This window comes from Vidua macroura, chromosome 30 (genome assembly GCF_024509145.1).
Source record: "Vidua macroura isolate BioBank_ID:100142 chromosome 30, ASM2450914v1, whole genome shotgun sequence".
In the NCBI taxonomy this organism is placed as follows: Eukaryota; Metazoa; Chordata; class Aves; order Passeriformes; family Viduidae; genus Vidua; species Vidua macroura.
In genome coordinates, this window is record NC_071600.1 from 559,073 (window position 1) to 586,269 (window position 27,197).

The window sequence follows — 27,197 nt, forward strand, 5'->3', positions numbered from 1 at the left end:
CACAAGGTGTCAAAATGTAAAAATGGCCTCCATGGTTTCATGAGGCCCTGCTGTGTCACAATGAACCTTTGGTTCCATGATGCCCCAGAGTGTCACAATGGTATCCTTGGTTCCACTGGACCGTTCATGCCATGGACACCCACAGGGTTCACTGCAGTTCCCTTGGTTCCATGAGGACCCGCCGTGCTCTAATGGCCCCTTGGTTCCAGTGGGTCCCAAAGTATCAGAACAGTCTTCATTGTTCCATGAGGCCCCACAAAGTCACTGTCGTCCCCTTGGCTCCACAGGGACCCACAGTGTAATAATGGACTCCTGGTTCCATGAGGTTCCTCAGTCACAATGGCCCCTTGGCTCCATGAGGCCTTGCTGTGTGTCACGATCTGCTCGTGTGGGGTGTTGTGATGGTTTGTTAACCCATCCCAGAAGTGCAAAAAGGCAAACAGCAGGGGACCATCAGTTTAATCACAACAAATGCACCTTTATTTTGGTACCAACAGCAAATGCGATAGAGGGGACAGAAAAGGGAAATAAAGAATAGAGAGAAAAGAGAGGAAGGGGAATATAGCTACCACCGTCGAGACGAGATCCTCAATGGTGCAGCCACATGGATTCGCTGTCATCTGTGGGGGTTCACCAAAGTCTTCCCAAAAGGTTACAGTTTATGTAGTCTTTAGCCAAAGCGAGTGGCCTCTGGCCAGAAGGTGGGCAAGACTGATGGGCCATTGTGAAGAGCCCCTTGGTCTGTGAAGCAGGTGCTGGCATGCAGGGACAAGCCACCGCTTGTCACAACCTGTTCAAATGCAGTATTCTGTAGAAGCACAGCGAGTGCACCTGCTAACAGTGACTGGGCAAGCGTCCGCATCCACCTCGGCCAGGCCAGAACTCCTGTCAGGAGTCTGCAGGGTCCTTATGATGGTCGTGAGGCAAATGAAGGAAACTTCGGACCGTCTCTCACACTCTGTCACAATGGACTTCTGGGTCCATGAGCTTTCGTACTGCCAACAACAATCTCTTTGGTTCCACAGTGTCACCATGGACTCTTTGTTCCATGAGGTCCTGTAGTAGAACGGTCACCTTGGTTCTGTGAGGTTCCTTTGTGTCACAATGGACCCCGTGGTTCCACGAGGCCTTGCTGTGTCAGAATGGCCTCTTGGTTCCAAGAGATTTCTCGGTGTCACAATGGTCTCCTTGGATCCGCAGTATCACAATGAGCCATTGGCTCAATGTGGCCCCAGTGTGCCAAAATGGATTTGGGTTCCATGGAGTTCCACTGTGTCACAATGGACCCTTTGTTCCATGAGTTTGCTCAGTGTCACAGCTGACTCCTTGGTTCTGTGAGGCCCCACCATCACCAAATTTCCGAAATATCAGAATAAGACTCTTTAACACTAATTTGCTATTTAAGAGGGTATCATTTATTCAGGCCTGAGGTCTAGTGGGTGATATCTCCTAACCTTATGTGGACATGTAATTCTACCAATGTGTTGCTTATTTACAGTCACTAAATGTGTATTACAATTTACCCATTTCCATAAAACCCACCCTGATTTCCCAGTTCAGTCCTTGCTTTTTCTATCACTGCATTCTTGAGCCAGATCTCTTCTACACTTCCAACTGTCCTTGTTGGAAAAACAACCCCTGCACACCTTGTTCCTGTGTTAAAAATTCAAAGGCACAGTAAAAATTGAATTAACCCTTTTGGTAACGAGACCAAGGCTTTGTGTGGCCAGGCAGAGGCAGGCAGGAGGCAGAGCTGTCAGCAAAGGAAGGGGCCAGCGAGGTGGGGCAGCCGGGGGATGAGGACAGCCTGCAGGGACAGAGGCACAGGGCAGGGACACCGTAGGACAGCCTGGGCTGCAGAGGGCACAGGCATGTGCAGCAGCTGCAAGGCCCTGACAGAGCCAACCTGTGCAGCACTTTGGCCATGGCTGCTGGCCCTGGGCCTGAGGCCACCAGGGGACAAGTGACCCTTGCAGCCCTGGGGCCTCACTGCCTCCTTGTCCCTGCTCAGCAGCCTGGCAGGGGCCGCCCCATGGTCCTGCCCTTGGCATTGCACATCCCCACATGCCAGTGCCCATCCCGGGAAGAGCCCTGAGCAATGAGGGAGGGACAGGATCTGCCTTGACAGGGGCTGGGGCTCAGCCTTAGCCCTTTGCATTCCTGAAACACAATCCAGGTTTGCTCAGCACCAGAGAAACCTTTCCCTTGCTTGTCCCCACCTGTCATCAGTGCCTCCAGTTCTCTGCTCTGCCTGGGGCCTGGGGACACTTTCTCACTCGTGTCCCTCAGTGGGACCCATTAAAAGTCAAAGAAACTTTGGAGTTGGATTCTGACTTGGAGCTCTGGAGAGGTTTCTGCAGCTCCCTCTCAGGGCCTGATGTTCAGGGCCTGAGCACAAAGCCCCAGAGGCTCATTCAAGTCCTTGTGCTGTGTCTGTGCTGCTGAGCTGGGCCAGGCTCCTGGCACAGAGGGTGATGCTGGTAAGCAAGCAGAGCTTCAAGAGCACATTTCTCTGGATGAGCAGCTCTTCTCCCAGCCCAGCAGGGCTGGGGCACTGCCTGCAGCCACTCGGGGCACATCCCAGAGGCACAGAGAGAGGAGAGGTGTTATGAACAGTTTCCAGGTATTCCCCAGAAACGTGGTCAGGGCTTTCCTAGTTCCCATGGCAACACTAAAAGACCGATATTGAAATGCTAATTAGCTAATTGCTCTGTTTGTTTTCTTTAAACTACCTGGGAACAACCGGCCCCCCACCCCTCCACGCTGCCACTCTGAGACTAACATGCAAATAAAAACCCCTTAGGATCATGGGAGTATTTTTAGGAGATAAAAATGAATATAAATCAAAAACTGAACACAATAGAGGAGTCTAGATAAATGCCCTATCTGAGGAAGAGGGAAACACATCCCCTGACTGGCTTTTAACCATCGCCATCACCTAAGAGAGAACAGACTATATTAGGCTCTGAGAAGCAGGGAGATAGAGACAGAGAGCCCTGGTGCTGCCACCATGGAAGGAGTGGGGACAGCTGTTGTTCTGGACTTCAGCAACAGACTCTGCACACCACGCCTCCTCATCCTCGGGCCACTGGTGTGCCACAAGGAAAGGAGAAAGGACAGCTGCTGCTCGGGACTCCAGTGACCGACTCTGCACGCCGCCTTCCTTTCGGCTGCCTGGGAAAGCTACGACCGCGGGGGCGAGCTCTGCGTTGAGCCCCCTGCCCAGCTGATCTTTTTAATAAAGAGCTGAACATTAATAAAGGCATTAGCCCTGTTCATTTCAAGAGGCAGCCTGGGCTGGGAGAGTGACTGAGCCCTTGCTAGGGGAGAAATCTTCACAGGGTTTGAATGAATAATTCTCTGCCTCTAGGAAGGTTCAACTTCCATTCCTGGAGGGGTCTCCTAAGGCTGGCCCATCCCACAGTTTCCATGGTCTTTTGCAAGGGCTCTCCCAGTTCCTCTGGTACAGAGGAGGTGGCCATAGGGCAGACAGGGCAGTACCTGCAGGCAGTAAGGGCAGGCAGCAGCAGTGAGAACGAGGTTAAAGGTAGGCTGGGGTGGGAGGACAGGAGAGTCCCCATCAGGGGAGAAATCTGCACAGCCCCTGGACACGGTGAGTCTCTGGCTGCAGAGCAATGCAGGTGAGTTCCTGGAAGTGTCTCTGACAATGCCAGCACTGACAGGACCTGTCAGGGTGGCTCTCCTGGATGTCCTGGTGTGGAGCAGAACAAGCTCCAGAGCGGGGCTTCCCTGCTGCCCCCTCAGAGGCACAGGACAGGTCCCTGCCCAGGCAGAGCTGCCCCGGGGCCGTGGGCTGGGGATGGGCTCTGTGAGCCCTGGCAGGGAGCGGAGCTGGGCACAGGGAGACGCTGCTGGCAGGAACAGCTCCCCTCAGCAGAGACACGGGTAGGGAGGGACAGGGAGCTGCTGCCACAAATGCTGGGCAGGGGGATCTGGCACCTCCCTGCTGTCCCTGTGGCTCAGACACCTTCCCCCAGCAGCTCCTCCCCGGGCTCCTTTCCCATCCTAAGCAGAGCCCCTGCCCTCATCCCACGGGGGCTCGGCTGTGCATTGCCCCTGCAGCAGCCAGAGCCCAGGGAAGGAAGGACAAGCCCCTGATTTCCATCAGTCTCAGTGTCCCTCCTCCCCTGGCAGGAGCAGTGTGACATTTCAATGCCATGCCCAGGTGCCTGTGCTGTCCTTGTTGCCACCATTGGGTTTTCTGAGCCAGTGCCAGGCTTTGGGGGGGGCAGGTGCCCGTCCAGGCAGGGACCCTTTGGATGCTGCTGGGGAGATGTGTCTGGGGGAGCAGTGCCCAGGTGCCCTCAGGGGCCATTCAGCTGATTCCCTGGGTGTCCTGCAGGGCTGCAGGTGCCCTCCAGAAGGGCACAGCTCTCCCGTGCTGTCTCTGGGCTGCCTGGGATCCCCATGGAGCAGACAGCTCAGTGGTAGGGCCAGGGAAATGCTGCTGGGCAGCTGCACCTGGGCAGCTGCAATGATCCCTCTGTGCACCAGCCTGGCAGGAGACAGCTGAGATCCCAGTGAGGCACCCTGAGAGAAGGCGAGGGCTCTGTCCATCTGCTCTCTGAGCCCAGAGCCCTCTGCTCTCAGCACTGCCCTGGTTCTCTCTAGGGGAACTCCTCTGGGTGCCTCTCCTTCAGCTCAAAGCTGCCAGCGAGGGGCAGCTGAGAACAGCCCTGATGGCCAGAGCTGCTCCCTTGTCCCTGCACTGAGAGACCATCCCTGTGCCTCTCACACCCACATGATTTCACCTGCAGTGCATTAGAAATGTCAGGGATTTCAAACACACACAGCCACTCCTAAATGTGGCAGCTGCAGCTGGATGAACAAATAAAAGGAACTCCCTCAGCTCAGTTCTTCAGATGGGCAAATTGCAAACAGCAGAGCTGAAAATCTTTTTGGTGTTTCACAAGTCCATTTAATTGGAGATCAGCCAGCACTCTCAGTTGCCTCTCACTACACAAGAAGAAGGAATCCTCCTGAGCCCATTTGTGAGTCCCTGCTCTCAGTGCCTGCAAAACCCAGAGCTCAGGTGAGGGGAATGCAGAGAAGTGATCCTGAAAAGAGCAACCCTGAAAGCTGAATTGCCATAAGATATGCAATATATTTTCCTTATAGAAATGTGGCCTGACTCAGCCCTGTATTTTTCTCCACAGCAGAAATCCATTTCCTGAGGCAGCAAATGTCCAACAGCAGCTCCATCAGCCACTTCCTCCTGCTGGCACTGGCAGAGACGCGGCAGCTGCAGCTCCTGCACTTCTGCCTCTTGCTGGGCATCTCCCTGGCTGCCCTCCTGGGCAACGGCCTCATCATCAGCGCCGTAGCCTGCGGCCACCACCTGCACACGCCCATGTTCTTCTTCCTGCTCAACCTGGCCCTCAGCCACCTGGGCTCCATCTGCACCACTGTCCCCAAAGCCATGCACAATTCCCTCTGGGACACCAGCACCATCTCCTACACTGGATGTGCTGCACAGCTCTTTTTCTTTATGTTCTTTATCTCAGCAGAGTATTTCCTCCGGACCATCATGTGCTACGACCGCTACGTGTCCATCTGCAAACCCCTGCACTACGGGACCCTCCTGGGCAGCAGAGCTTGTGCCCACTTGGCAGCAGCTGCCTGGGCCAGTGCCTTTCTCAATGCTCTCATGCACACAGCCAATACATTTTCCCTGCCCCTCTGCCATGGCAATGCCCTGGGCCAGTTCTTTTGTGAAATCCCACAGATCCTCAAACTCTCCTGCTCCAAATCCAACCTCAGGGAACTGGGGCTTCTTGTTGTTAGTGTGTGCTCAGCATTTGGCTGCTTTGTGTTCATTGTTTTCTCCTATGTGCAGATCTTCAGGGCTGTGCTGAGGATCCCCTCTGAGCAGGGACGGCACAAAGCCTTTTCCACCTGCCTCCCTCACCTGGCTGTGGTCTCTCTGTTTATCAGCACTGGGGCATTTACCTACCTGAAGCCCTCCTCCATCTCCTCCCCATCCCTGGATCTGTCAGTGTCAGTTCTGTACTCGGTGGTGCCTCCAGCCCTGAACCCCCTCATCTACAGCCTGAGGAACCAGGAGCTCAAAGCTGCAATGTGGAGACTGATGACTGGATGATTTCAGGGACATTAAACTGTTTGCCAATTTCTGCAAATAACTTAGAATAAAACTCATCTTTGATACTTCTGCTTGGTTTCATTTTGGAGGTTCTTCTTCCTTTGTTTTAGGTTTTTCAGATTGTCCACAAAGAAGTATTATTGTTCCATTTCTCATTTTGTTTCTCTCCACGTTCCCTGTGGCCACAGACTGTGTAAATGAGGGGATGCATTCTTGGTGGCTTTAAAGGAACTAAAAGATCTCCCAGCAAAGTTTTCTGCAGAGATGCCCTTTTGTTGGCTTCTCTGGGGCTGCAGCAGCAATGTCTGTGTGCAGAGCTGGGGGCAGATCAGTGCTGGCACAGCAGCTTAGGTCCTGCTGGCCACACCATTCCTGACCCAGGCCAGGAGCCACTGGCCTTCTCGGCCACCTGGGCACACGGCTGGCTCATGTCCAGCCTGCTGTCCATCGGTCCCTGCAGGTCCCTTTCTGTCTGGCTGCTCTCCAGCCCCTCTGTCCCCAGCCTGGAGCGCTGCAGGGGTTGTTGTGGCCAAAGTGCAGGGCCCGGCACTTGGACTTGTTCAACCTCACCTTGTTGGATTTGGGCCCTGGATCCAGCCTGTCCAGGGCCCTGTGCAGAGCCCTCCTACCTTCCGGCAGATCAACACTCACATCCAGCTTGGTGTCATCTGCAAAGTTGTCCTTGGTTACATGGGGCCCCTCAGTGTCACAATGTCCCTTTGGTTACACCAGGCCCTGCACTGTCACACTGGTCTCCTTGCTTCCATGGGGCCCCAAAATGTGACAATGGACTCCTTGGTTCCATGGGGCTTCACAGTGTCACAATGTTCTCGTTGGTGCCGCAGTTTCACAGTGGCCCCTTGGTTCCATGGGGCCCCAGGGTGTCACAAAGGCCCCATGGTCACATGAGGTCCCACACTGTCACAATGCTCTCTGGGGTTCCACAAGTCCCCTCAGTGTCACAATGGACTCCTTGTTTCCACGAGGCCACACAGTGTCACAACGGCCTTCCAGATTCCTTGAGGCCCCAGAGTGTCACAGTGGCCCCTTGGTTACACAAGGTCCTGCAGTGTCACAATGTCCCCTTGGTTCCGTGAGGCCCCGCAGGGTCAGAACGGCCCCTTGGTTCCACTGGGCCCTGGACTCTCCCAATGCTCTCCTTGGTTTCGCAGTGTCCAAATGGTGAAACCCCTGGGTTCCACCAGGCCCCGCAGTGTCACAATGGCCTCTGTGGTTCCACGAGGATCCAGGGTCACGGTGGACTCCCTGGTTCCATTTGGCCCTAGAGCACTACAATGGAGTCCTGGTTCTATGGGGCTGCACAGTGTCACTCTGGTCCTCTCAGTGCCACGAGGCCCTGCAGTGTCACAATGGCCCCAGAGTGTCCCAATCATCACAGAATGACAGAATCAAATAGGCTGGAAAAGATCTTGGAGATCATCAAGTCCAACCAATGCCCTAATACCGCCTTGTCACCCAGACATGCCACTAAGTGCCACTGCAGAGGGACAGTGACTCTGCCACCTCCCCCCTGGCCTGCCCATTCCAATGCCCACTCACTCTTTCTGTGAAGAACTTCTTCCTCTTGTCCAGCCTCAACCTCCCCTGGTGCAGCTCAAGGCTGTGTCTTCTTCTCCTGCCCTCCAGCAGATCCACACTCACACCCAGCTTGGTGTCATCTGCAAATTTGGTGATGGTGGGCTCGATCTCCTCACCCAGATCATCAGTGAAGATGTGAAACAGGACTGGGCCCAGCACAGATCCCTGGGGGACAGCAGCAGGGACTGGACACCAGCTGCATGCAGCACCATCCCCACCACTCTCTGGGCCCAGCCTCCAGCCAGCTCTTCCATCTCCCAGCGAGGAGGGAACCTGCCCAAGCCGTGGGCTGCAGCTTTTCCAGGGAATGCTGTCAGAGACAGTGTCAAAGGCTTTGCTGAAGTGCAGATGGACACATCCACAGCCTTTCCCACATCCACAGCTGGGTCACCTGGTTATAAAAGGAGATCAGTTTGCTCAGGCAGGACCTGCTCCTCTTAAATCCACGCTGGCTGGCTCTGATCCCTCGGCCATCCTGTGGCTGCCCTGTGATGGCTCTCAAGGTGATCTGTTCCAGAACCTTGCCGGGCACCAAGGTCAGGCTGACAGGCCTGGAGTTCCCCAGATCCTCCTTCCAGCCCTTCTTGGGGATGGGCTCACACTGGCACCTCCAGTGCTCTGGCACCTCCCTGCTGAGCCAGGACTGATGGGAAATGATGGAGAGCAGCTTGGGGAGCTCATCCACCAGCTCCCTCATCCCCCTAGGATGGATCCCATCCCATCCCATACACCTGTGAGCATGTGAGTGGCTCAGCAGGTCCCCAGCTGCTTCCTCCTGGATTACAGGGGCTGTTCTGCTCCCTGTGCCAATCTGCCAGCTCAGGAGAACTCTTGTCCTGAGGACAACCTGTTCATATATTGAAAATTGAGACAAACAAGATGTTAAGTAGCTCAGCTTTTTCCTTATCTTTAGTTACTCTATTCTCCATGGCATCCAATAAAGAGTAGAAGTTCTCCTTATCCCACATTTTGCTATTAAGTTATTTATGAAACATTTTTTATTATTTTTCACAGAAGTGGCCAGGTTAATCTCTAATTCAGATTTCACCTTTTTCCTTTTTTTTCTGCATGACCTAACAACATCCTCAAACACTTCCAAAGTTCCATGACCTTCTGTCCGAAGTTGATGCACCCTTGTCCTTCCCTTGAGTTCCCACAAAAGCTCCATGGGCAGGAGCGTCATTTTCCTCACCAGCTCATCTTTTGCCACACTGGGACAGGCTGCTCCTTCCCCCTTAAGATTACTTTCTTGAAATGTGTCCATCCTCCCTGGACCCCTTTGTTTTTAAAGGCTGTTTCAGTTTATATTCTGTATTTTGCACACATATTCATTAATTGTCCTGGACTAAACACACATCTGATAATCATTTCCCCAAAATCATTAACATATTTCCCCTCTCCTTTACCCATGCTCTCTTCTGTCCTGGGGGTCTCTCTGGTGGTCCCTGGTGGTCGTGGATCCCAATCCCGTGGGCCTGGCTGAGCTGGCAGGACACTGAGGCTGGTGAACTTCCAGTTCCCCTTCTCACACAATGGGCATTGTGTGGTTTCCATAGGCCTGGGGTTTTGGAGAACAAGCTCCAGGTGTCAGCTCACCTGGTGGAGACAATTTATCATCTGGTAACATGAGGTCACAGAGTGGGCTGTGACATCACAGAGTGGGTTATGTGAGGTCATTGAGCAACTACAGCACCATAGACTTTCTCTGTGACATCACAGAGCTGGCTGTGACATCACAGATTTTGCTGTGACATTACAGGGCAGCTCTGTGACATCCCAGAATGGATTGTGGCATCAGAGACCAGCTGTGTGAGACTAAAAATTGGGCTGTGACATCTCAGAGCAGGCTGTGACATCACAGAGGGGCTGTGTGACATCCCAGGAGGGCTGTGTGAGGTCACTGGGTTGTTCACTCCGCCCCAGCTCCCCCTCACAGTTTCTCCCAACAAGTCCAATGCTGTTCATGCCCAGCGGGGTCCCTGTCCCCCGCTATCCCCCCAGTCCACCTGGAGCCACAGCCTCCACCAAAGGATGTTCCACAGGATCCACCCCAGAGCCTGACACGGGGACAAGGGGCCAGGGCTGTGTGACCAGGACATCAAGGACGTGGATTATCCAGGTCCCTGTGGCCTGGGTTGGGCTTCCCAGGGCAGGAAAGATGTCTGGCAGCTGGAGCAGGCTTAGGGAAGGGCCTCCAAGGTGGGGCTGGAGCCCTTGGGCTGTGAGCAGAGGCTGAGGGAGCCGGGCTTGTCCAGCCCGGAGCAGGGAAGGCTGAGGGGCTCCTCATCCCAGCCTGGCAGTGCCAGCGAGGAGGGGATGGAGAACACAGAGCCAGGCTCTTCACCGGGGGGCCTGGTGGGAGACAAAAGCCAATGGGTGGAAGGGGAAAGAGGGGAGATCAGCCAGGCCAGGAGGAGATGAAATGAGTCAGGCTGGGTTCAGCATTTCCTCAACACCAAAAGCAGCCTGACCTCCCTTCTCCATCCACCACTGACAGCTTTGCAAATCAGGAATTGTGTGAGCTGTTTTGCCCCCACTCCAAAAAGAGCATCCTGATACAAGAACTTAATTGTGGTTATATATATCACAGAACCACGTTTGTCTAAAATCAATTTTAGTATGGAAATCACTTGTGGCTGTTGGACTCATCAGACACTTCTGGGACGTTGCACATAGCTCAGTGAAGAGTGTGATTGTTATTAAATTGTGTCCTGTTCAACTGTGGTCTGTTGGCCCTGAAGAGAAACTTTCTGTGCCTCTGAGTCTCACCAGTTCCTGACCCCCAAAGGACACAAACCTGATGAGTTGTGGTTCCCACTCCAGTGGTGGCACTTGGAGCTCCCTCCATCCCCTGAGCAGAGCTGCCTTGTCCCAGAAAGTCCCTGGCAATGCAGGGATGAAGGAAACAGGACAGGCTGTGGGGATCAGGGGCAGGGCACGGCCAGGGATTTGGGGTGGTTGTGAGCCCAGGGCAGGACCCGGCCCTTGGCTTTGGTGAACCTCATCCAATTGTCCTGGGCCCATGGCTCCAGCCTGTCCAGATCCCTCTGCAGAGCTTCCTGCCCTCCAGCACAGCCACACTCCCACCCAGCCTGGGCTCAAATGGAACTGCCTGAGGGTGCCCTCGATGGCCTCGTCCAGATCAGCAATAAAGAGATTTCACTGACCTGGCCCCAATCCTGAGCCCTGGGGACAGCCCTGGATGTGACTCCATTCCTCAGCTGCTCTGAGTGCCAGGGCTTGGATGAAGGAAATGGTGGGGAGGGGGTGGGGACAGAGTCTGACTGATTGTCAGCCATGAAGGGTCTTGATTTTCATATCTGTTCAAACTGCATTAGGAGGTGCTGGGGGTCAATATCAATTGGACATTGCTGATATCAATCTATAAACAGGAAAAGAACAATTATCTCTGCACTGTTTTCAATATAGCATATTCACTTGGAATACACTTCTGAAACCTGACTAATTAACCACAAAAGAATTGAGGACTTGAATTATTCCCAGGGGCTTTTCTTGTCTTGGGTGTTTTGAACAGATGTTTATGAGCTTTTACCATGGAATTCCTGAACTGAAGAGCTCAAGAAAGAAGAGGCCTCTGGAGTAGTAAAATTCATCAGCAACCTCCAAGGGGCTGAGGATCCATGCCCATCAGAGCAGCAATGAGCAGAAATGGGCAGAGCTTTGTGGCTGCCCCAGCTCTGGGATGGGCCCTGGGCCTGGAGCAGGAGCAGCTCTGGAGGGCCCCAAGGCCGGGGCTCTTGTGCTGGCCTGGGCAGATGGGATGGCAGCAGGGGCTGCAGAGCTCTCAGCAGCTGAGGCCGAGGGGAGCAGGGCAGCCAGGGAGCCTCCTTGTGCCTTGGGCAAGCCCCTTCCCCCATGGCTGGGGCTGAGTCCTGGCTGAGCTGCAGCTGCTGCTGTGACCTTGGCAGGGGCTGAGGCCGTGGGGCCAGTGGCCAGAGCAGCCTGGCCTGAGCAGAGCTGTGGGGCCAGAGGCGGCTGGGCTGTGCTGGGGAGAGGCCCTTGGTGCTGCACAGAGCTCAGGGCAGCTGGCAGAGCTTGCAGGGAGCTGGGCTGGGCTGCGAGAGCCTGGCCCAGAAACCATCAGTGTCCATCTCAGCCTGGCTGAGCGTGCAGGGGCAGGACTCAGCCCAGGCCTTGTGGGGCAGGGCCAGCGCCTGTGCAAGGCATTGAAAACAGGCAAGTGCCCGAGAGAGGAGGCTGCTCTGTGCCCTTGGGGGCATGGACACAGCAGGGAGGGGGCCCAGGACATTTGTCAGCGCCAGCCTCTGTCCCCAGCCCTTGGCAGCCCTGGCTGCTGAGCCCAGCTTTGGCCTGGGCTGAGTTTGGCTGTGGCCCAGCTCCATCCTGCTGCGGGGCTCAGGGCCTGTTCCCGGCCATGGCCAGCCCTGGCCGGCCTCTCTGCTGGCCCAGAGGCCGGCAGAGCCCGGGGCAGGGCTGTCTGTGCAGCCCCACAGGTGCCACGGGCTGGGCAGGAGCTGGCAGAGGCTGCCCAGCAGGGAGGCCATGGGGCACAGAGCCCCAAGGCTGCCGTGGGCACCACGGCACAGGGGCCGTTCCCAGCCGCAATGCTCCTGTCCTGGGCTGGGCCTGCACAGGGGCTGTGGCACCATGGCTGGGCCAGCACAGGGCCACCAAGGGGCCACGCAGCCGCTGCCGGGGCTGGCAGCAAGGCCGGGCACAGACAAGGAATTGCTGAGCGTGGCCTGCGCTGCCCAGGGCTGACTGTGCCAAAGGCAGAGCTCAGCTGCCCTTGGGGGCTGCAGGAACACTCAGGAGCCCAAAGAGCCTCCATGGCTGTGCTGGAGACCAAGGCTGGAGCAGGGAAATGCAGGGCTGCTGCGCCATGGCGAGGGCATGGAATTCCAGCACACACCTCAGCTCTCTGATGATCCCGGCACCGTGCTGGGCCCTGTTTCAGCCTGGAGCAGAGCAGATGTTGATGGCACAGGAGCCCTGCGGGGCTGGCAGGGACCTGCAGCTTGCAAGGTGCTCTGCTCTCCCTCAGCTCCTCTCTGAGAGATCCAATCCCAGCTGGGCACCTCAGGGCACAAGTGGCACTGCCTGTTCATGGGCACACAACTGATGTCTGCCTGGAAAGGGCCACAGGTGTTAATACCTCTTATTTTATTAATATACTGGCACATTTCTATTACCTGGGTCACTTGAGTACTTTTAAGAAATGACAAATTTTTTCATCCAGCAGCAGGAATTTCCTGGAATTGTACTGATGGCATGAGAAGAAATACTGATCTTCCTGTCTACTTGTGTCATCGGCATTCTGTTTATTATTTTCTCTCCCTCTTCTTTCAGGTGTTTTCAACTCTCCTGTTGAAATGGCCGTGTCTAAGGACATCTCTTCATTTAGACCAGCTGGACCTATGTCCTTCCTGCTGCACCTAGATTTTCTCCTCCAGATGCTTTCTGGTCATTCAACTGTCTCTCAATGGACTGGTTTCATGCTTTGAACGTCAGGAAGTGGCCCAATCTTTCTGAAGTTCAAATAAATATGAATCATATTTCATTCTGTTTTTATGTAATATAGAATTTCCTTTTCTTGTGTCTCTGTCTAAAACTGTTCCTGTACAGAAGTCCCTTGGGGATGGGGGACATATCAGATGCTGCTGGGACATCACAGAGAGCTGAGGGAAGAGCTGTGATGGTTATTAAACTGTTCCAATGTTCAACTTGTGTTTGTTGACAAGGAACATTTCTGTGCCTCTGAGTGTCACCAGGCCCTGAGCCCAAAGGACACAACCCTGATGAGTTGTGGTTCCCACTGCAGGGGCACTTGGACCTTGGCTCTGCACAGGAGAGCTCTTCATCCACTTTCCCTCTTTTCCTCCCTCTGGCCATGGAGGGAGCTCCTGACTTCAGCCTGTGACTCGTGTGTGCAAAGAGCAAATCTGGGCAGAATTGGGGCAGGGAGGGTTTGGGGGCACCTTGGGATCTGTGCTGGGCACAGAAGGTGTTTTCCATTGCTCTGAGACTGTCTGCTGTGCAAAGTGGAGTTAATAGCCAGCAGAGGAATGACTTTTGCATTTGATGGAGCTGTGCCTTCCCTTGGCTTTGTTGGCTGACAAGAAATGAACATCCCTCTGTGTCTTGGGCAGCTCCTTCTCCAGGGAAAGCAGGTGGGAGTTGGAGCCAAGGAGCTGAAAGCTGCAGGTGCAGCCTGGGCTGGAGGGAGCTCAGATTTGCACAAGGCTGCTCTGAGTGCCAGGGCTTGGATGGGGGAAATGGTGGGGTGGGTGTAGGGACAGAGTCTGATTGATTGTCAGCCATAAAGGGTCTTGATTTTCATATCTATTCCAGCTGCATGAGGAGGTACTTGGATTTAGAGTCAATTGGATATTGCACATATCAATATATAAAGAGGAAAAAAACAACCTGTACAGGACTTGAAAAAACATTTTCTCCCTATCTTTTTAAATCTAATACATTCATTTTGAATACATTTCTGAAATCTCTCTTATTAACCACAAAAGATTTGAAAACATAAATCAAATTATTCCCAGAGGCTTGGCTCGTTAAGTTGTTCTGAATGTTAGTGAGCCCTGGGGCACTGAATTGCTGAACTGAAGAGCTGAAGGCTGGAGAAGCCTCTGGAGCAGTAGAATCCAGCAGCAGCCTCCAAGGTGCTGAGGATGTCAGCAGCCCCCACTGAGGCCATCCCTGCCCAGAGACCGTGGGGGAATGGGCAGACAAGGAGAGCGTCCCTGGGGCTGGGGCAGCAGAACTCAGAGGCAGCAGCGGCTCCAGCTGGGAAATGGAGTGTGGGATGGGGCTGTGAAAGCCCTGCCTGGGCTGTGCCAAGCAGGACACACAAGCCCTGACCGCCATCCACTAAAAAACTCACTCAAGGAGACATTTAAAAGGAATTGCAATTGTTTGTGTCCTCTGAGTTGGATGCACTGGAGAAATACGAACAAGAGATTCTCAGGAGCTCAAAACAACAAAACAGACTTTACTGGGATCTTTAGAAAATCAGGGCAACTTGGGCAAAAGGTTTAATATGACATTCAATGGACAAAAAACACTTTTCAAAGCATGAACTTGGCCCATTCAACTTCACAAACTCTAAGCCTGTTCAATTTTAAGTTAACCAATATTTGCAAGTGGATAGAAATAGGAGACAGAAGGAGAAAAAGACAAGTAAGTTACAGAGAAGCACACACACAGCTACCAACTCCTGGATTCCAGTGGTGTTCAGATGGAAATTTCAAGAGGAGGTAGGGTTCAGATGTGTGCTTGCCTTGTAGTCAGCCTTAAATACCCCTTGGTGTCCCTGGGCCCTTCCCCCAGGTGGGACTTGGGGTCATTTGGTCACTCAGGAGCTGGGCTGGGGCTCCAGAGGTGGCTGTGGAGCATTGCCTGTGCTGTGCCAGGGACTGGCAGCCACTGCTGGGCTGGGATAGAGGCTCTGGGGGGATTGGGGTTCCAGGGCAGGGCAGGGCTGGGGTTCCAGGGCAGGGCAAGGCTGGACCTGCCCCTTCCTCCGCACACACGCAATCTTTCAAGCTACCAATCTCCTCCAGTTTGTCACAACAGGCAATGTTGGTGGTGGAACCAAAATTTGGCCATGGGCTCTTGGACGAGAAGGACAGTTCTTTTCCATAGGAAGGAAAGCACAGAGCCCCAGTGTTTCAGCAGCAGATGAGAAGAGACCCTCCACGTGCCAACGTCAGCTGGACCAGTCAGGTGGTCCCCGGGAGGCCAAACCAGCCAGACCTGTTCCATGTTCCCTTGGTTTTATGGTGCCCCACAGTGTCACAATGGCATCTTGGATCCATGGGGCTCTGCAGTGTCATAATGGTGCCTTGGTTCCATGGGGTCCAGCAGTGTCACAATAGACCCTTGGTTTGATGGGTTTTCACAGTGTCACAAAGGCCCCTGGGTTCCAGAAAACCTCGCAGTGTCCCAGTGGTCTCCATGGTTCCACAGGCCCCACAATGTCCCGTGACTCCTCAGTTCCATGAGGCCCGTGATGTCACAATGGACCTTTGGACGCTGGGGGTTTGCCGTGTCACAAAGGTGTCTCGGTCTCCTTTGGCTCCACAGTGTCACAATGGAACACTGATAACACGAGGCCCCTCTGTGTCGCCCTGGAGCTTTGGTTCCATGCCACCCTACAGTGTCACAAAAGCCTCTCGGTTTCACGAGGCCTCACAATATCACAATGGTCCTCTTGGTTCTGTGGGGACCCCCAGGGTCACAATGGTCTCCATGATTCCATGAGTCCCCTCAGTGTCACAATGGTGTCCATGGTTCCATGGTGCCCCACAGTGTCACAATGATCCCTTGGTCTCACAAGGTCCCACAGTGTCACAGTGGTCCCTTGGTTCCATGGGCTCTGTGCTGATGCATTCCCCCCTCCCCTTCTCAGGCCGCCCTGCCAGCTGAGAAATGCTCACTGGGCCTCGGCCTTGGCCAACAGCCCCTGGGCTCAGCTCCCCTGGAGCTCATCACAAACACTGTCTGCTCCAGGCACTGCTGCTGCCCAACCAGCTCCTGCTTGCTTTGGGAGCAGCCCTGGGAACTGTTTTTGTTCCCTCGGTGGCACAACATCCCTGTTCCCACCCTGCCAAAGAAAGCTGTTGATGCCAAGTGCGGCCAGGATGAAACATTGCTGGGACTGAAGCCCCTCTCTTGGCGCCCTACAAACAGCGCTCCAAAAGGAGCCCCTTGGAGCTCTCCTGGGCCAGCGACTCCCTCTGAGTGGGGCCTCTCCGAGCCGGGAACTCTCCCGTCTGCTGCACTTGGGGGATCCCCAACAACGAGGGAGCCTGGGCCGATCCCCCCACTCCTCCAGGCTCAACCCTTCCCCTGCTGGGGAGATGCCAAAGCATCCGCAGGGAGCATTTCCCTGCCCTCAGGGGAATTTCTCACAGGTGCCTTGCACTGACTCTTTGTGTCTGTGTGCACACAGGAGTGCCTGTGCTCGGGAAATGTGGCAGAAATGCTGCTCTCTGAGGGGTCTGAGTGCCTTGGGTAGCTGAGCCAGTCAGGCCTGTAAGTAAGGTTAAATCACAAGGTCTAAGCTAAGTTAAATGGTGCTAAGAGTTGTTTTTTTTGCTAAGTTGTTATGTTTAATGTAAGTTATAAGCTAAGTTGAATATTGTTAAATGTTATTCCTCTGTTAAATTGCAAAGTCATAGGTTATGAGTTAGGTTAAATACTGTTAAGCTCTGTTCTTTTGCTGAATTGTGAAGTTGAAGGAAGAAGTTAAGGTTAAGGTATGAGTTAAGTCCTGTCAAGTTTGAGATCTATTAAGCTTTTATCTCTTTGTTCCTTTTATCCTTGCCCTCATTGTCCTTGTGTCACACACACACAGGGACAGTTCTCAGTTCATTTCTGGTTTGATTGCCTGGATTTTGTTTGGTTTTGTTGTTGCTTTGTTTCCTTGCTGTGCCTGAAGTGTCCAGTCAGGAGCAGAGTGACTCTTGCCAAGGAACTTTGTGGTGCTGTCACTTAATATTAAATCTGGTTTTTGCTGCTCCCTTGCTGGGGATTTTTCCAGCGCTCTCAAGCCCTCGTTGGTAACAGGGTGAAGGAGCCCTGGCCCAGGCTCTGGCCCTGGGGGACACGGGGACGCTGCCGGGCGGTCCCTGTCCCCCTGTCCCACCCCCCACAGCCCCGTCCCCCGTCCCCGTGTCAGGCTCTGGGGTCGATCTCGTGGAACATCCTCTGGGGGAGGCTGCGGCGCTGGGGGCGGGGGGACCCGGGGGGACAGGGGACCCCGCTGTGCACGAGCAGCGTTGGACCTCTCTGGGGGGGAACTGGGAGGGGGGGTTTGGGGTGGAGTGACCTCCCCAGTGACCTCACACAGCCCCTGTGATGTCACACAGCCCCTGTGATGTCACAGAACCTTGGCTCAGCACTGGGCAGCCCCGGAGCCGTCCCAGCAGTGGCCTCTCCCTCCTGCCCCATCCCTCAGCCGGTGCCGCCCTTGGGGCGCTGGGCCTTGGCTTCCTCTTCTCCCTGGGCATCCCCTTCCGCCCGCCCGCCCAGGGTGTCCCGGGGAACTGCTGCCCCTGAGCCAGGGGCTCTGCTCTGCTGCCCTGGGCACCCCGGGGCTCCCAAAACACCCCACGGCCAGGCCGGGCCCAGAGTGTCACAATGTCCCCTTGGTTCCTTTGGGCCCCGCAGGGTCACAGTGCTCCCTGTGCTCCCTGAGGCCCCTCATCACCCAGCCCAGGCCATTGCTGTGGTTCCAGTCCCTCCCAGTATGATCCCAGTGACTCCCAGTCTCTCTCAGTATATCCCAGTTGTCCCCAGCATGCTCCCAGTCACTCCCATTTCCTCCCAGTTGCTTCCGGCATGATTCCAGTTACCCACAGCCGCTCTGAGTGACCCTTAGTTCAGTTCCAGTTGCTCCAGTATATCCCAGTTGTCCCAAACATGGTCCAAACTGCCCTCAGCATGCTCCTAGTCACTCCCAGTATGATCCTCACCCGCCTCGCTGTCATCCCAGTTGCACCCAGTCACCCCCAGTACAGTCCCACTCGGTTCCAGTATGTCCTCAGTGGCCCCCAGTATAGACACAGTCACTCCCAGTTGCCCCCAGTTGCCCCCAACATGGTCCCAGCTGTTCCCAGTGTTGTCCCCTGCAGTATGGTGCCAGACACTCCCAGTATATCCCAGTTTCCCCCAGCATGCTCATTCCCAGTCACCTCAGTTGCCCCAGTATGGTTCCAGTTGCCCCCAGGATGATCTCATTCATTCCCAGTACATCCCAGTTGCCCCCAGCACGCACCCGTCATTCCCAGTCATTCCCAGTTGCTCCCAGTAGCCCTCAGTGTGCTCCCAGTTGCTCCCAGTATTTCCATGTCCGTGCTCCAAGTGCTGCTCCCAGCCCTGATCTGTGGGGATGGGAATGTCCCGCTCCCTTGCCGGGGCAGGGTCACACCTGAGCCAGGTGTGCAGGGCAGGACCTTGCCCTGACCCCCAGCACTGTCCCAGCTGCAGGATCTGCTTCCCACCGGCCTCTTCCTCCTGCGGCCCCGAGCCGAGCTTGGTGCTGAACAAAGGGGCTGGGCCGGGGTCATCCCCCGGCGGGGGCTGCGCACCCTCTCTGCCCCCTCTCCAAATTCCCTCTGGGGGAGCAGGAGCTGGGGCTGCAGCCCTGTGGGGAGGGACAAGGGGGTGACAATGGGATGGGGGGTGTCACACACGCTCTGGGGGGGACACACATGGCCCCGGGGACCCCCCGTCACCTTCTCCTGCAGCACCAGGAGGATGAACCCAAACATGGAGCCACTGACCCCTGGCAGCATCTTGGGGGTTGGGGTCTGGTGGCAGCTTTGGGGGTCTGGGGGAGTCACAACCACCCAAAAACCCCTACCAGCCCCACAGCTACTCCCGGACTCCTCAAACCACCCCACAGCTCCCAGCCAGGACTGCTCCAACTACTCCCTGCAAGATAAATGACCCCAAGAACCACCAAAACATTGACAGAAGCCCTTCCCAGTCCCCCCAGGAGCCCCTAAACCCCCTCCCACCCCCCACGGCAATGACCAGGAGAGGTTGGTGGACAGGAACATCCCCAGCCAGGACCAGCTCGGGCACTTCAGCAGCGACTTGGGCACTTTGCGGGGGACACCCTAAATGGGGAGACCCAGGCCAAGGATTGGGACAGACAACCAGAATTCCTGGAGAACAGGTGGGCTCAGGGGGACACGTTCTGCCAGCACACCTTTGAGATTATGGCCATGTCCTCTGGCTTTGACAACCTCAGAACACCAAATTCTCCCAAATATTGCCTTGAACCAACCCCAAATTCACCCCCAAAGACCAGTAAATGATGCAGCTTTCGACCTCTTTGTTCAATTTCTTTATTTTCACCCCAGTTTTGGTGGTTTTGACTGGGTAAAGATGAAGATGAAATCATTTAGATGGAAACGACCTCCAAGATCATGCAGCACAGTTTGATGCCACCAGAAGAAATAACTGGACAGAGCAGGTGAGATTTTTTGGGGTGTAAAGTCAACAAATCACTTCTTCCCAATGAATTTCCAGTTTAGATCAGAGTCCTGATGGATGCTCCTGCCCCTGTATTCATCCAGGTGCCTATGGGGATCCAAGAGGACATGGAGACCACCAGCCAGGGGTCTTCTCAGCAGGGATCACAGGGAACGTGGGTCACCAGGGCTCTGACCGACATGGGTCCTTCCATGGGGGATGGAGTTGGAGCAGTGCACGAAGCTCTTCCTGCAGTTGGGGTACTCGCTGGGCTTCCCTTAGTGGTGCCTCCGTTGGTGTCGGGCCAAGTGAGAGCTCCTGGAGAAGCTCTTCAGACACTGGGGACACTCGTAGGGCCTCTCCCCAGTGTGGATGCGCCGGTGGGTGACGAGGTGGGAGTTGTGCTTGAAGCCCTTCCCGCAGTCAGGGCAGAGGAAGGGCCTCTCCTTGGTGTGAATCCGCTGGTGCTGGAGGAGATGGGAGCTGGTGGGAAACCTCTTCTGACACTTGGGACACTCATAGGGCCTCTCCCCAGTGTGGATCCTCAGGTGGGCAATCAGGCCAGAGCTGTCACTGAAGCCCTTCCCACACTCCCCACACTTGTAGGGCCATTCCCCAGTGTGGATCATCTGGTGGCGGATCAGGTCAGAGCTCTGCCTGAAGCTCTTCCCACAATCCAAGCACTCATAGGGCCTCTCCCTGTCATGGAGCTGCTCATGGACCATCAGCTCTGAGCTCTGATGCTCTGAAGCTCTGCTGAAACTCTGCCCACCTTCCTAGCACAGGGCGCGTATTTCCTCCTCAGAGCACCCTGGGCTGGGCTTGGAGCCCCTCCTTCTGTGGGATCTTTGGGGATTTTCCTCCCAGTTGGATTCTGGCACCATGGAGCTGCTCAAAATGGCCTCTTCCACGAGGTTCTGCTGTGGGAATTTGTCCTCCCTGGTCTCCATCCTCAGCTCCTGCTCTGGGGGAGGAAGGACAAGGAGAGGATGGAATTTGCCTCCGTGCCAGAGGGAAGGGGAAGGAGATCCCCCCAGTGTGTCCCCGGCAGGACGGCATCGGCAGTGGGGTTGTCCTGCAGCCGGGGGCCATGGAGGACATGGGGGAGATGGAGCAGGGGAGAGGGGGAAAGGGGCACTGACTTCCTCCTCACCTGCCTGGGTGTCCCAGGGCTCCTTCCTCGTCCTTGCAGCCTCCTCCTCCATCTGGCGAAGGTTTGGGGGTGGGAAATTCTGTTCTGGGAAGAAAACAAATGGTGCACACATTGAGTTTTGTACTGGTTTGGAGCAAAGCAAGGGGAAAATTTATGCCAGAATTACAATTTAATGAGAAAATTAGGATCAAGGCAATGATCCAGAAACACTGGCTTAATCTGACAGAGTCAGGATATAACCTGACACCCCGTTGATCAGGGAGGTGGTAGCAGTCTGATGAAATGGTGGCTGCAGTCCTGTTGGAGTGATGAACGTGATTCTGTCAAAGCAGGGATCCTGTAGAAGGGTCTGGTCTTCCTCGGAAGGTCCAGCGGTGCTGATGGAGCTCTTGGCCTCTGGGAATCCAGTAGGCAAGGTGCTCCTGGTGTTGCAAGGGTGAGATTATATGCAGGCAGGAATGCTTGGTTCCTCCCCCTGGGCGGAGCATCCCACAATGGGATGATGTAATTTTATCAGTCCTGCAGTGACACTCAATGGCCCATGAACAGAAGATGGCCCCTGGAGGGCGTTATCAGGGCTGAGTCATGGCAGAGATAAAGAACACTGCCCCCCCTGTTTATAACAGTTCATGAAGATGGTGACTGAAAACACACTTTTGGTGACATCTTACATTGTCACCTGAAACAGTGAGGCAATCCCTGCTTGGGGTGGGGTTACCCATACTGGCTCAGGTGTAAGACCCCGATTGGAGTTCCGTCTTGGAGAGGTGGATGATTATTTTTGCAGGTGCATTTGCTGTACCATCTCAGACCACTGCTTCGAGCAGGGCCTGGCAAAGACCTGGCAAGGAGTGGCTTGTTCTACGTGCTTACACCTGCTTCACGATACCTGCTCAACCCACGAATTTTCCCATCTCTTGGCCAAATGAACTTTCTGGGGTAACTCTGGTGATCTCCCACGGAAGATCCCTCATCTACCTCATGACCACTGTGACGGACGGAGATTGAAGCCCCTCCCAAGGACTGACACTGAGACCCCTACCTGCTTTGGCAGGTATAATCCCCTTTCCAGTCTTTTTCTTTCTATCCTTTATTTCCTTTCTGTCCCCTCCTTTGCATTTGCTTTTCACACTCTATAATAAAGGTGCATTTGCTGTGATTAAACTGATGGTCCCCTGCTGTTTGCCTTTTTACACCTTTGGCATCGGTAAACGAGCCATCACAGCACCCCACTCCTCTGAGCAGATCGTGACACTCCCTCACGGGATCGTAACCGCAGGCAGGGTCCCTTCCTCCCCCAATAGCTCTGGGATTCTGTCAGGGACTCGCTTCCCTTTCCTTCTTCCCTCTGCTTGCAGCTGGGAATGTGCTGGGAAATCCCAGCAAATCCACCTTTGCTGTGTGCTCTGGGAGCTCACACAGCTGCTGCACCTTGTCCCCGGGCCCTGCACAGCTCCTTGGGAGGCACGGCGGGAGCAGCACCCTGGGAGCCTCGGGAATGCTCCTCAGGGATCCATGGCACATGCTCCCAGGGGCTGGAATTCCAGTTCCCAGCAGGGAAAAGATCTTCCTGCCCTTGAAGGCAAAGCTCTTAACAAGGAGCCAAAAGCCAAGTGGAGCAAGATCCTACAGTGACATTTCACTGCCAGCCTTCATAACTTCACCCATGGTGGTTGTAGCTCCTGGATTGGGAATTAAGTCAGGGCAGGGTCTTTGGTGGGAGCTGTCCTGGCTCAAGGGAGACACTGAGAGAGAAACTGAGCAGGCAGAGAAAGACAGGAGAGAAAGGAGGACACAAACACAATCAGCTGAGAAGGTGGCACTCTGAAAACAGAACTGCAAGTGCCTGAAAAGGAAGGGGATGGAAAGAAATAATTTTGTAACTTGTATTTCCAATCAAAATACAATTTCCTCCCTTTCTCACAAACCTCCTTCGGGTGTCATTCAGCAGGGCTGTCAGAACGTTCTTCATTCTGAGTCGATGTTCCAGGCTGCAGCCACAAACAGGGAATGGGGATTTTCCTGCTCCTGGGGAGTTTGACATCCTCAGCTGGGAAGAGGAGGAGGCACCAGAACGAAAGGAGAGATGGGCTTCACTCTTCTTAGGAAAGAGGAGGGGGAAAATCTGTCATCATGTCTGCAGCTGCTCCCACAGGGATGTGAGGGCTGATCCCAGAGCCCCAAGGGTCACATTCAGGGCTGCCCTCAGGGAATGCTCGCCTGGTATTGAGGGGCAGCGTGGGAGCACCTGGATCTCGGAGCACCCAGCTGCCCCCATGTTTGGAGGTGCCTGAGGAGGGCTGGGACCATGCCAGGGACATCCTGCAGTGACATCCCCCCTGCCCCGCTCTGCGTGCGCTCAGTCCCAAACCTGACCCTGATCCTGGTCTCAATCTCACTCCACATTTAGACACACTCAGAGTTCTGTATTTAATCTGATCCCAGTGCCAGACTCATCTACACCCAGACCCAACCCCAGCCCTAAAGCCAATCGCATGTCTAGCATTAACCCCAATCCCAGCTCTAATCCAAATCTCAGGCCCAACTCCAACCCCAGCCCCAATTCCAGCCTCTTCTTAAATCCTCAGCCCAAACCAAATCCAAGGTTCAGCCTTTCTCGGGGTTTGGGGGTGTCTCTGTCCCTCTGACCCCGATGATGTTTGGGCAGGGTCACACGAGAGCTGAGAGGGACAGAGACCTCCCCCAGCCTCCCCAGGGATGAGAAGGTCGGAGAGCCCCCCCAGCCCCGAGCACCCTCAGCGGTGAGAGGGACACAGAGCCCCTGGTCCCCAGCCCTGCACAAGCATTCCCTGAGGCCAGAGGGATGGAGACCCCCTGAGCATCCCCCAGGGCAAGGAGACAGAGACCCCCGAGCATCCCCTGGGCTGAGAGGGAAAGAGATTGCCCTGAGCACCCCCTGGCACAGGGTGAGAGGGAGGGAGACCCCCCAGGCATTCCCTGGGGTGAGAACAATGGAGACCCCCTGGGGAATGGTCTGGAGTGACAGGGACAAGGACAACCCCTGCAAGCCCCTCCCAAGCATCCCCCAGGGCAAGAGGCGCAGAGACCCCTCAAGCATCCCCTGAGCACTGGACAAAACAAACTTGGCAGAAATTAAACTTAACCCTACATAAAATGCCTTGAGGAATATTTGCTCTTCCCACAAGTCACTTGCGATGGAAATGCAAACAAATCCCAAACATGAATAAACTGACAATAGAAGCAATTCTGTGGCAATTCCAAGTTTAATCGGTTCCTGCACAGCTCCAGCTCAGCTGCTGGCAGGTTCCGATAAAGAAAAGTGAAAATTTGGTCCAATACAGATTATTAAAAGGAAGGGAAAGCTCTGTGTAGCTGTCACAAAGGTGACACAGACAAAGAAAAGAATGATTCTCACATTTGGCAAAGCCCCCAAGCCTGTGAATTTGGGAATTTTTCAGGAATTTTACTACTTGAGCTGGGCTTCTTGGAGGACTTCTGGCAGCCTTGTGTTCCTCACATTGTGGTGAATGATCCTTGTCAGTCTTGCTGGTATCATTTGCTCCCTTCCCTCCAGTGATTTTAACAAACTCCTCAAGGAAGGACAACAAAATATGTTCTTTACACTGGCCACCCAGAACAGCCATTTTCCTCATAAGTTCTCCCACAAGTCTCTCAGAGGAAGCTGCATCCAAGTTTCCAAGAGTTCCTCCAGAAAGAGCCAGAACCTCCTCAGACGAGGGAACCATGTGGTTGTCAAAGGCACTTGGGGTCAGACAACTGTGCCTAAACTCACAGCAGCCAAAAAATGTTGTAATCTGGTTAATAAAATTGTTAGAGAGAAGCCTCTGCCCCAGTTAAGTTGCTAAGGAGACCAAATCCCAAGTGGATTTTATTGAACAGTAAATGTGAGGTAGAGAGAGAGATGGAAAGAAAGAGCAAAGGGGGGAGAGCAAGGGAGTGACAGGGACAGAGACCTCCCCTGGGGCAGGGCAAGTGTGACATTGTCCCCTGTGTGTGTGGCCTTCCCAGGGTGGGGGTTTTACACCTGAGCCAGTTTGGTTAAGGGGGGTGGTGTTCACCCCCACCCCGAGCAGGGATTGCCTCACTGTTTCAGGTGACAATGTAAGATGTTACCAAAAGTGTGTTTTCAGTCACCATCTTCATGAACTGTGATAAACAGGTGGGGCAGTGTTCTTTATCCATGACTCAGCCCTGATAACGCCCTCCAGGGGCCATCTTCTGTTAATGGGCCATTGAGTGTCACTGCAGGACTGATAAAATTACATCATCCCATTGTGGGATGCTCCGCCCAGGGGGAGGAACCAAGCATTCCTGCCTGGATATAATCTCACCATTGGAACACCAGGAGCACCTTGCCTACTGGATTCCCAGAGGACAAGAGCTCCATAAGCACCACTGGACCTTCAAAGGAAGACCAGACCCTTCTACAGGATCCCTGCTTTGACAGAATCACGTTCATCACTCCAGCCGGACTGCAGCCACCATTTCATCAGACTGCTACCACCACCCTGCCCAACGGGGTGTCAGGTTATATCCTGACTCTGTCAGATTAAGGCAGTGTTTCTGGATCATTGCCTTGAGCTTAATTTTCTTATTGAATTGTAATTCTGGCTTAGACTCTCTGCCTGGTTTGCCTTCAAACCAGTAGAAAACTCAATGAGCTCATCCCTTGTTTTCCTTCCAAACCAAATTTTGCCTTCCACACGTTTGTGAAATGGAGGAGAAGGCTGCAAGGAAGAGGAAGGAGCCCTGGGACACCCAGGCAGGTGAGGAGGAAGTCAGTGCCCCTTTCCCCCTCTCTCCTGCTCCATCTCCCAGCCCAGCACGGCCCCTGGCTGCAGGACAACCCCGCTGCCGACGCCGTCCTGCTGGGGACGCCCTGGGAGAATCTCCTTCCCCTTCCCTCTGGCACAGAGGCAAATCCCATCCTCTCCTTGTCCTTCCTCCCCCAGACAAGGAGCTGAGGATTGAGAGCAAGGAGGACAAATCCCCACGGCCGAACCTCATGGAAGAGGCCTTTTTGAGCGGCTCCATGGCACAGGAATCCAACGTGGAGGAAAATCCCCAGAGATCCCACAGGAGGAGGGGCTGCAAACCGAGCCCAGGGTGCTCTGAGGAGGAAAGACCCACCCTGTGCCAGGAAGGTGGACAGAGCTCCAACCAGAGCTCGGAGCTGGTGGTCCATGAGCAGCTCCATGATGGGAAGAAGCCCCACAAGTGCTTGGAGTGTGGGAAGAGCTTCAGGTGGAGCAACAGCCTGATCTGCCACCAGATGATCCACACCGGGGAATGGCCCTTCAAGTGTGGGGAGTGTGGGAAAGGCTTCAGCTACAGCTCCCAACTCATCAGGCACAGGCGCATCCACACTGGGGAGAGGCCCTACGAGTGTGAGGAATGTGGGAAGAGCTTCACCCAAAGGTCCCACTTGATCTGCCACCAGATCATCCACACTGGGCAGTGGCCATACAAATGTGGGGAATGTGGGAAAGGCTTCAGCCAGAGGTCCCACCTGATCATCCACCAAATGATCCACACTGGGGAGAAGCCCTATGAGTGTCCTGAGTGTCAGAAGAGCTTTCAGACCAGCTCCATTTTTCTCAAGCACCAGCGGATTCACACTGGGGAGAGGCCCTTCCGCTGCCCCAACTGCAGGAAGGGCTTCAAGCAAAAGTCCCACCTCATCAGGCACCGGCACATCCACACCAGGGAGAGGCCCTACGACTGTCCCCAGTGTGGGAAGAGCTTCTCCAGGAGCTCTCACTTGACCCGACATGAACAGAGGCACAAGTAATGGAAGCCCTGCAAGTGCCCCAGCTGCAGGAGGAGCTTCATGAACTGTTCCAGCGCCATCCCCCATGGGAGAGCCCATGTTGGGAAGAGCCCTGGTGATCCATGTTCCCTGTGATCCATCACATCATTACCTTTTCCTGCCCCTGACAATGAAATGGTTTGGGATTGAAGAACATGAGGGTCTGGCCATGGCCCTGTCATTACATTCACTCCCACCTCAGGTCATTGCCAGGGCCAGGAAAGGGACTCTCTCTCTCTCTCTCTCTCTCTCTTTCTCCCTGAGGAGAAGGGTGTCCTTTCCCGGCAGGAGGAAATACGTGGTCAGGAAGAACCAGTCAATGGTGTTGTAGTTTTCCCTGTAAATAGTTTTTCTTATCCCTTCTTATCCCTTCTGTTATCAATATTGTTGCTGTTCCTGTTTGTTCCTTGTCTCGTTGCTGTTCCCAGTAAATTGTTCTTATCCCAGTCTGGGATCTTTGCCTTTTGTGCTTTCCATGGGAGGCGGGAGGGCAGCGAGCGGCAGCGCGGTTTTAGCAGGAGCAGGAAATTGGG

At 54.5% G+C, this 27,197-nt stretch overlaps 1 protein-coding gene and 2 pseudogenes across 1 annotated transcript; 2 read left to right on the forward strand and 1 right to left on the reverse strand.

Annotated features, from left to right (window-relative positions):
- Positions 1–4,870: 4,870 nt before the first annotated feature.
- LOC128820676 (olfactory receptor 14J1-like) lies at positions 4,871–10,805 on the forward strand. Its single transcript, XM_054001489.1, has 3 exons — positions 4,871–5,053; positions 5,178–6,111; positions 10,289–10,805. The coding sequence occupies exons 2-3, from the start codon at positions 5,204–5,206 to the stop codon at positions 10,497–10,499; spliced, it is 1,119 nt and encodes a 372-aa protein (XP_053857464.1). The 5' UTR covers positions 4,871–5,053; positions 5,178–5,203; the 3' UTR covers positions 10,500–10,805.
- A 9,053-nt stretch (positions 10,806–19,858) lies between these two features.
- Positions 19,859–27,197, reverse strand: part of LOC128820668 (uncharacterized) — a 1,438,581-nt pseudogene continuing 1,431,242 nt past the window's right edge.
- Positions 25,886–27,197, forward strand: part of LOC128820670 (zinc finger protein 850-like) — a 488,361-nt pseudogene continuing 487,049 nt past the window's right edge.

Bases quoted from the DNA above. Each gene is read 5' to 3' on its own strand.
- LOC128820676 (XM_054001489.1), top strand. From the start codon at position 5,204: ATGTCCAACAGCAGCTCCATCAGCCACTTCCTCCTGCTGGCACTGGCA. The intron at 6,112-10,288 runs GACTGGATGATT...TACAAGAACTTA, and splicing joins GCTGCAATGTGGAGACTGAT to ATTGTGGTTATATATATCAC.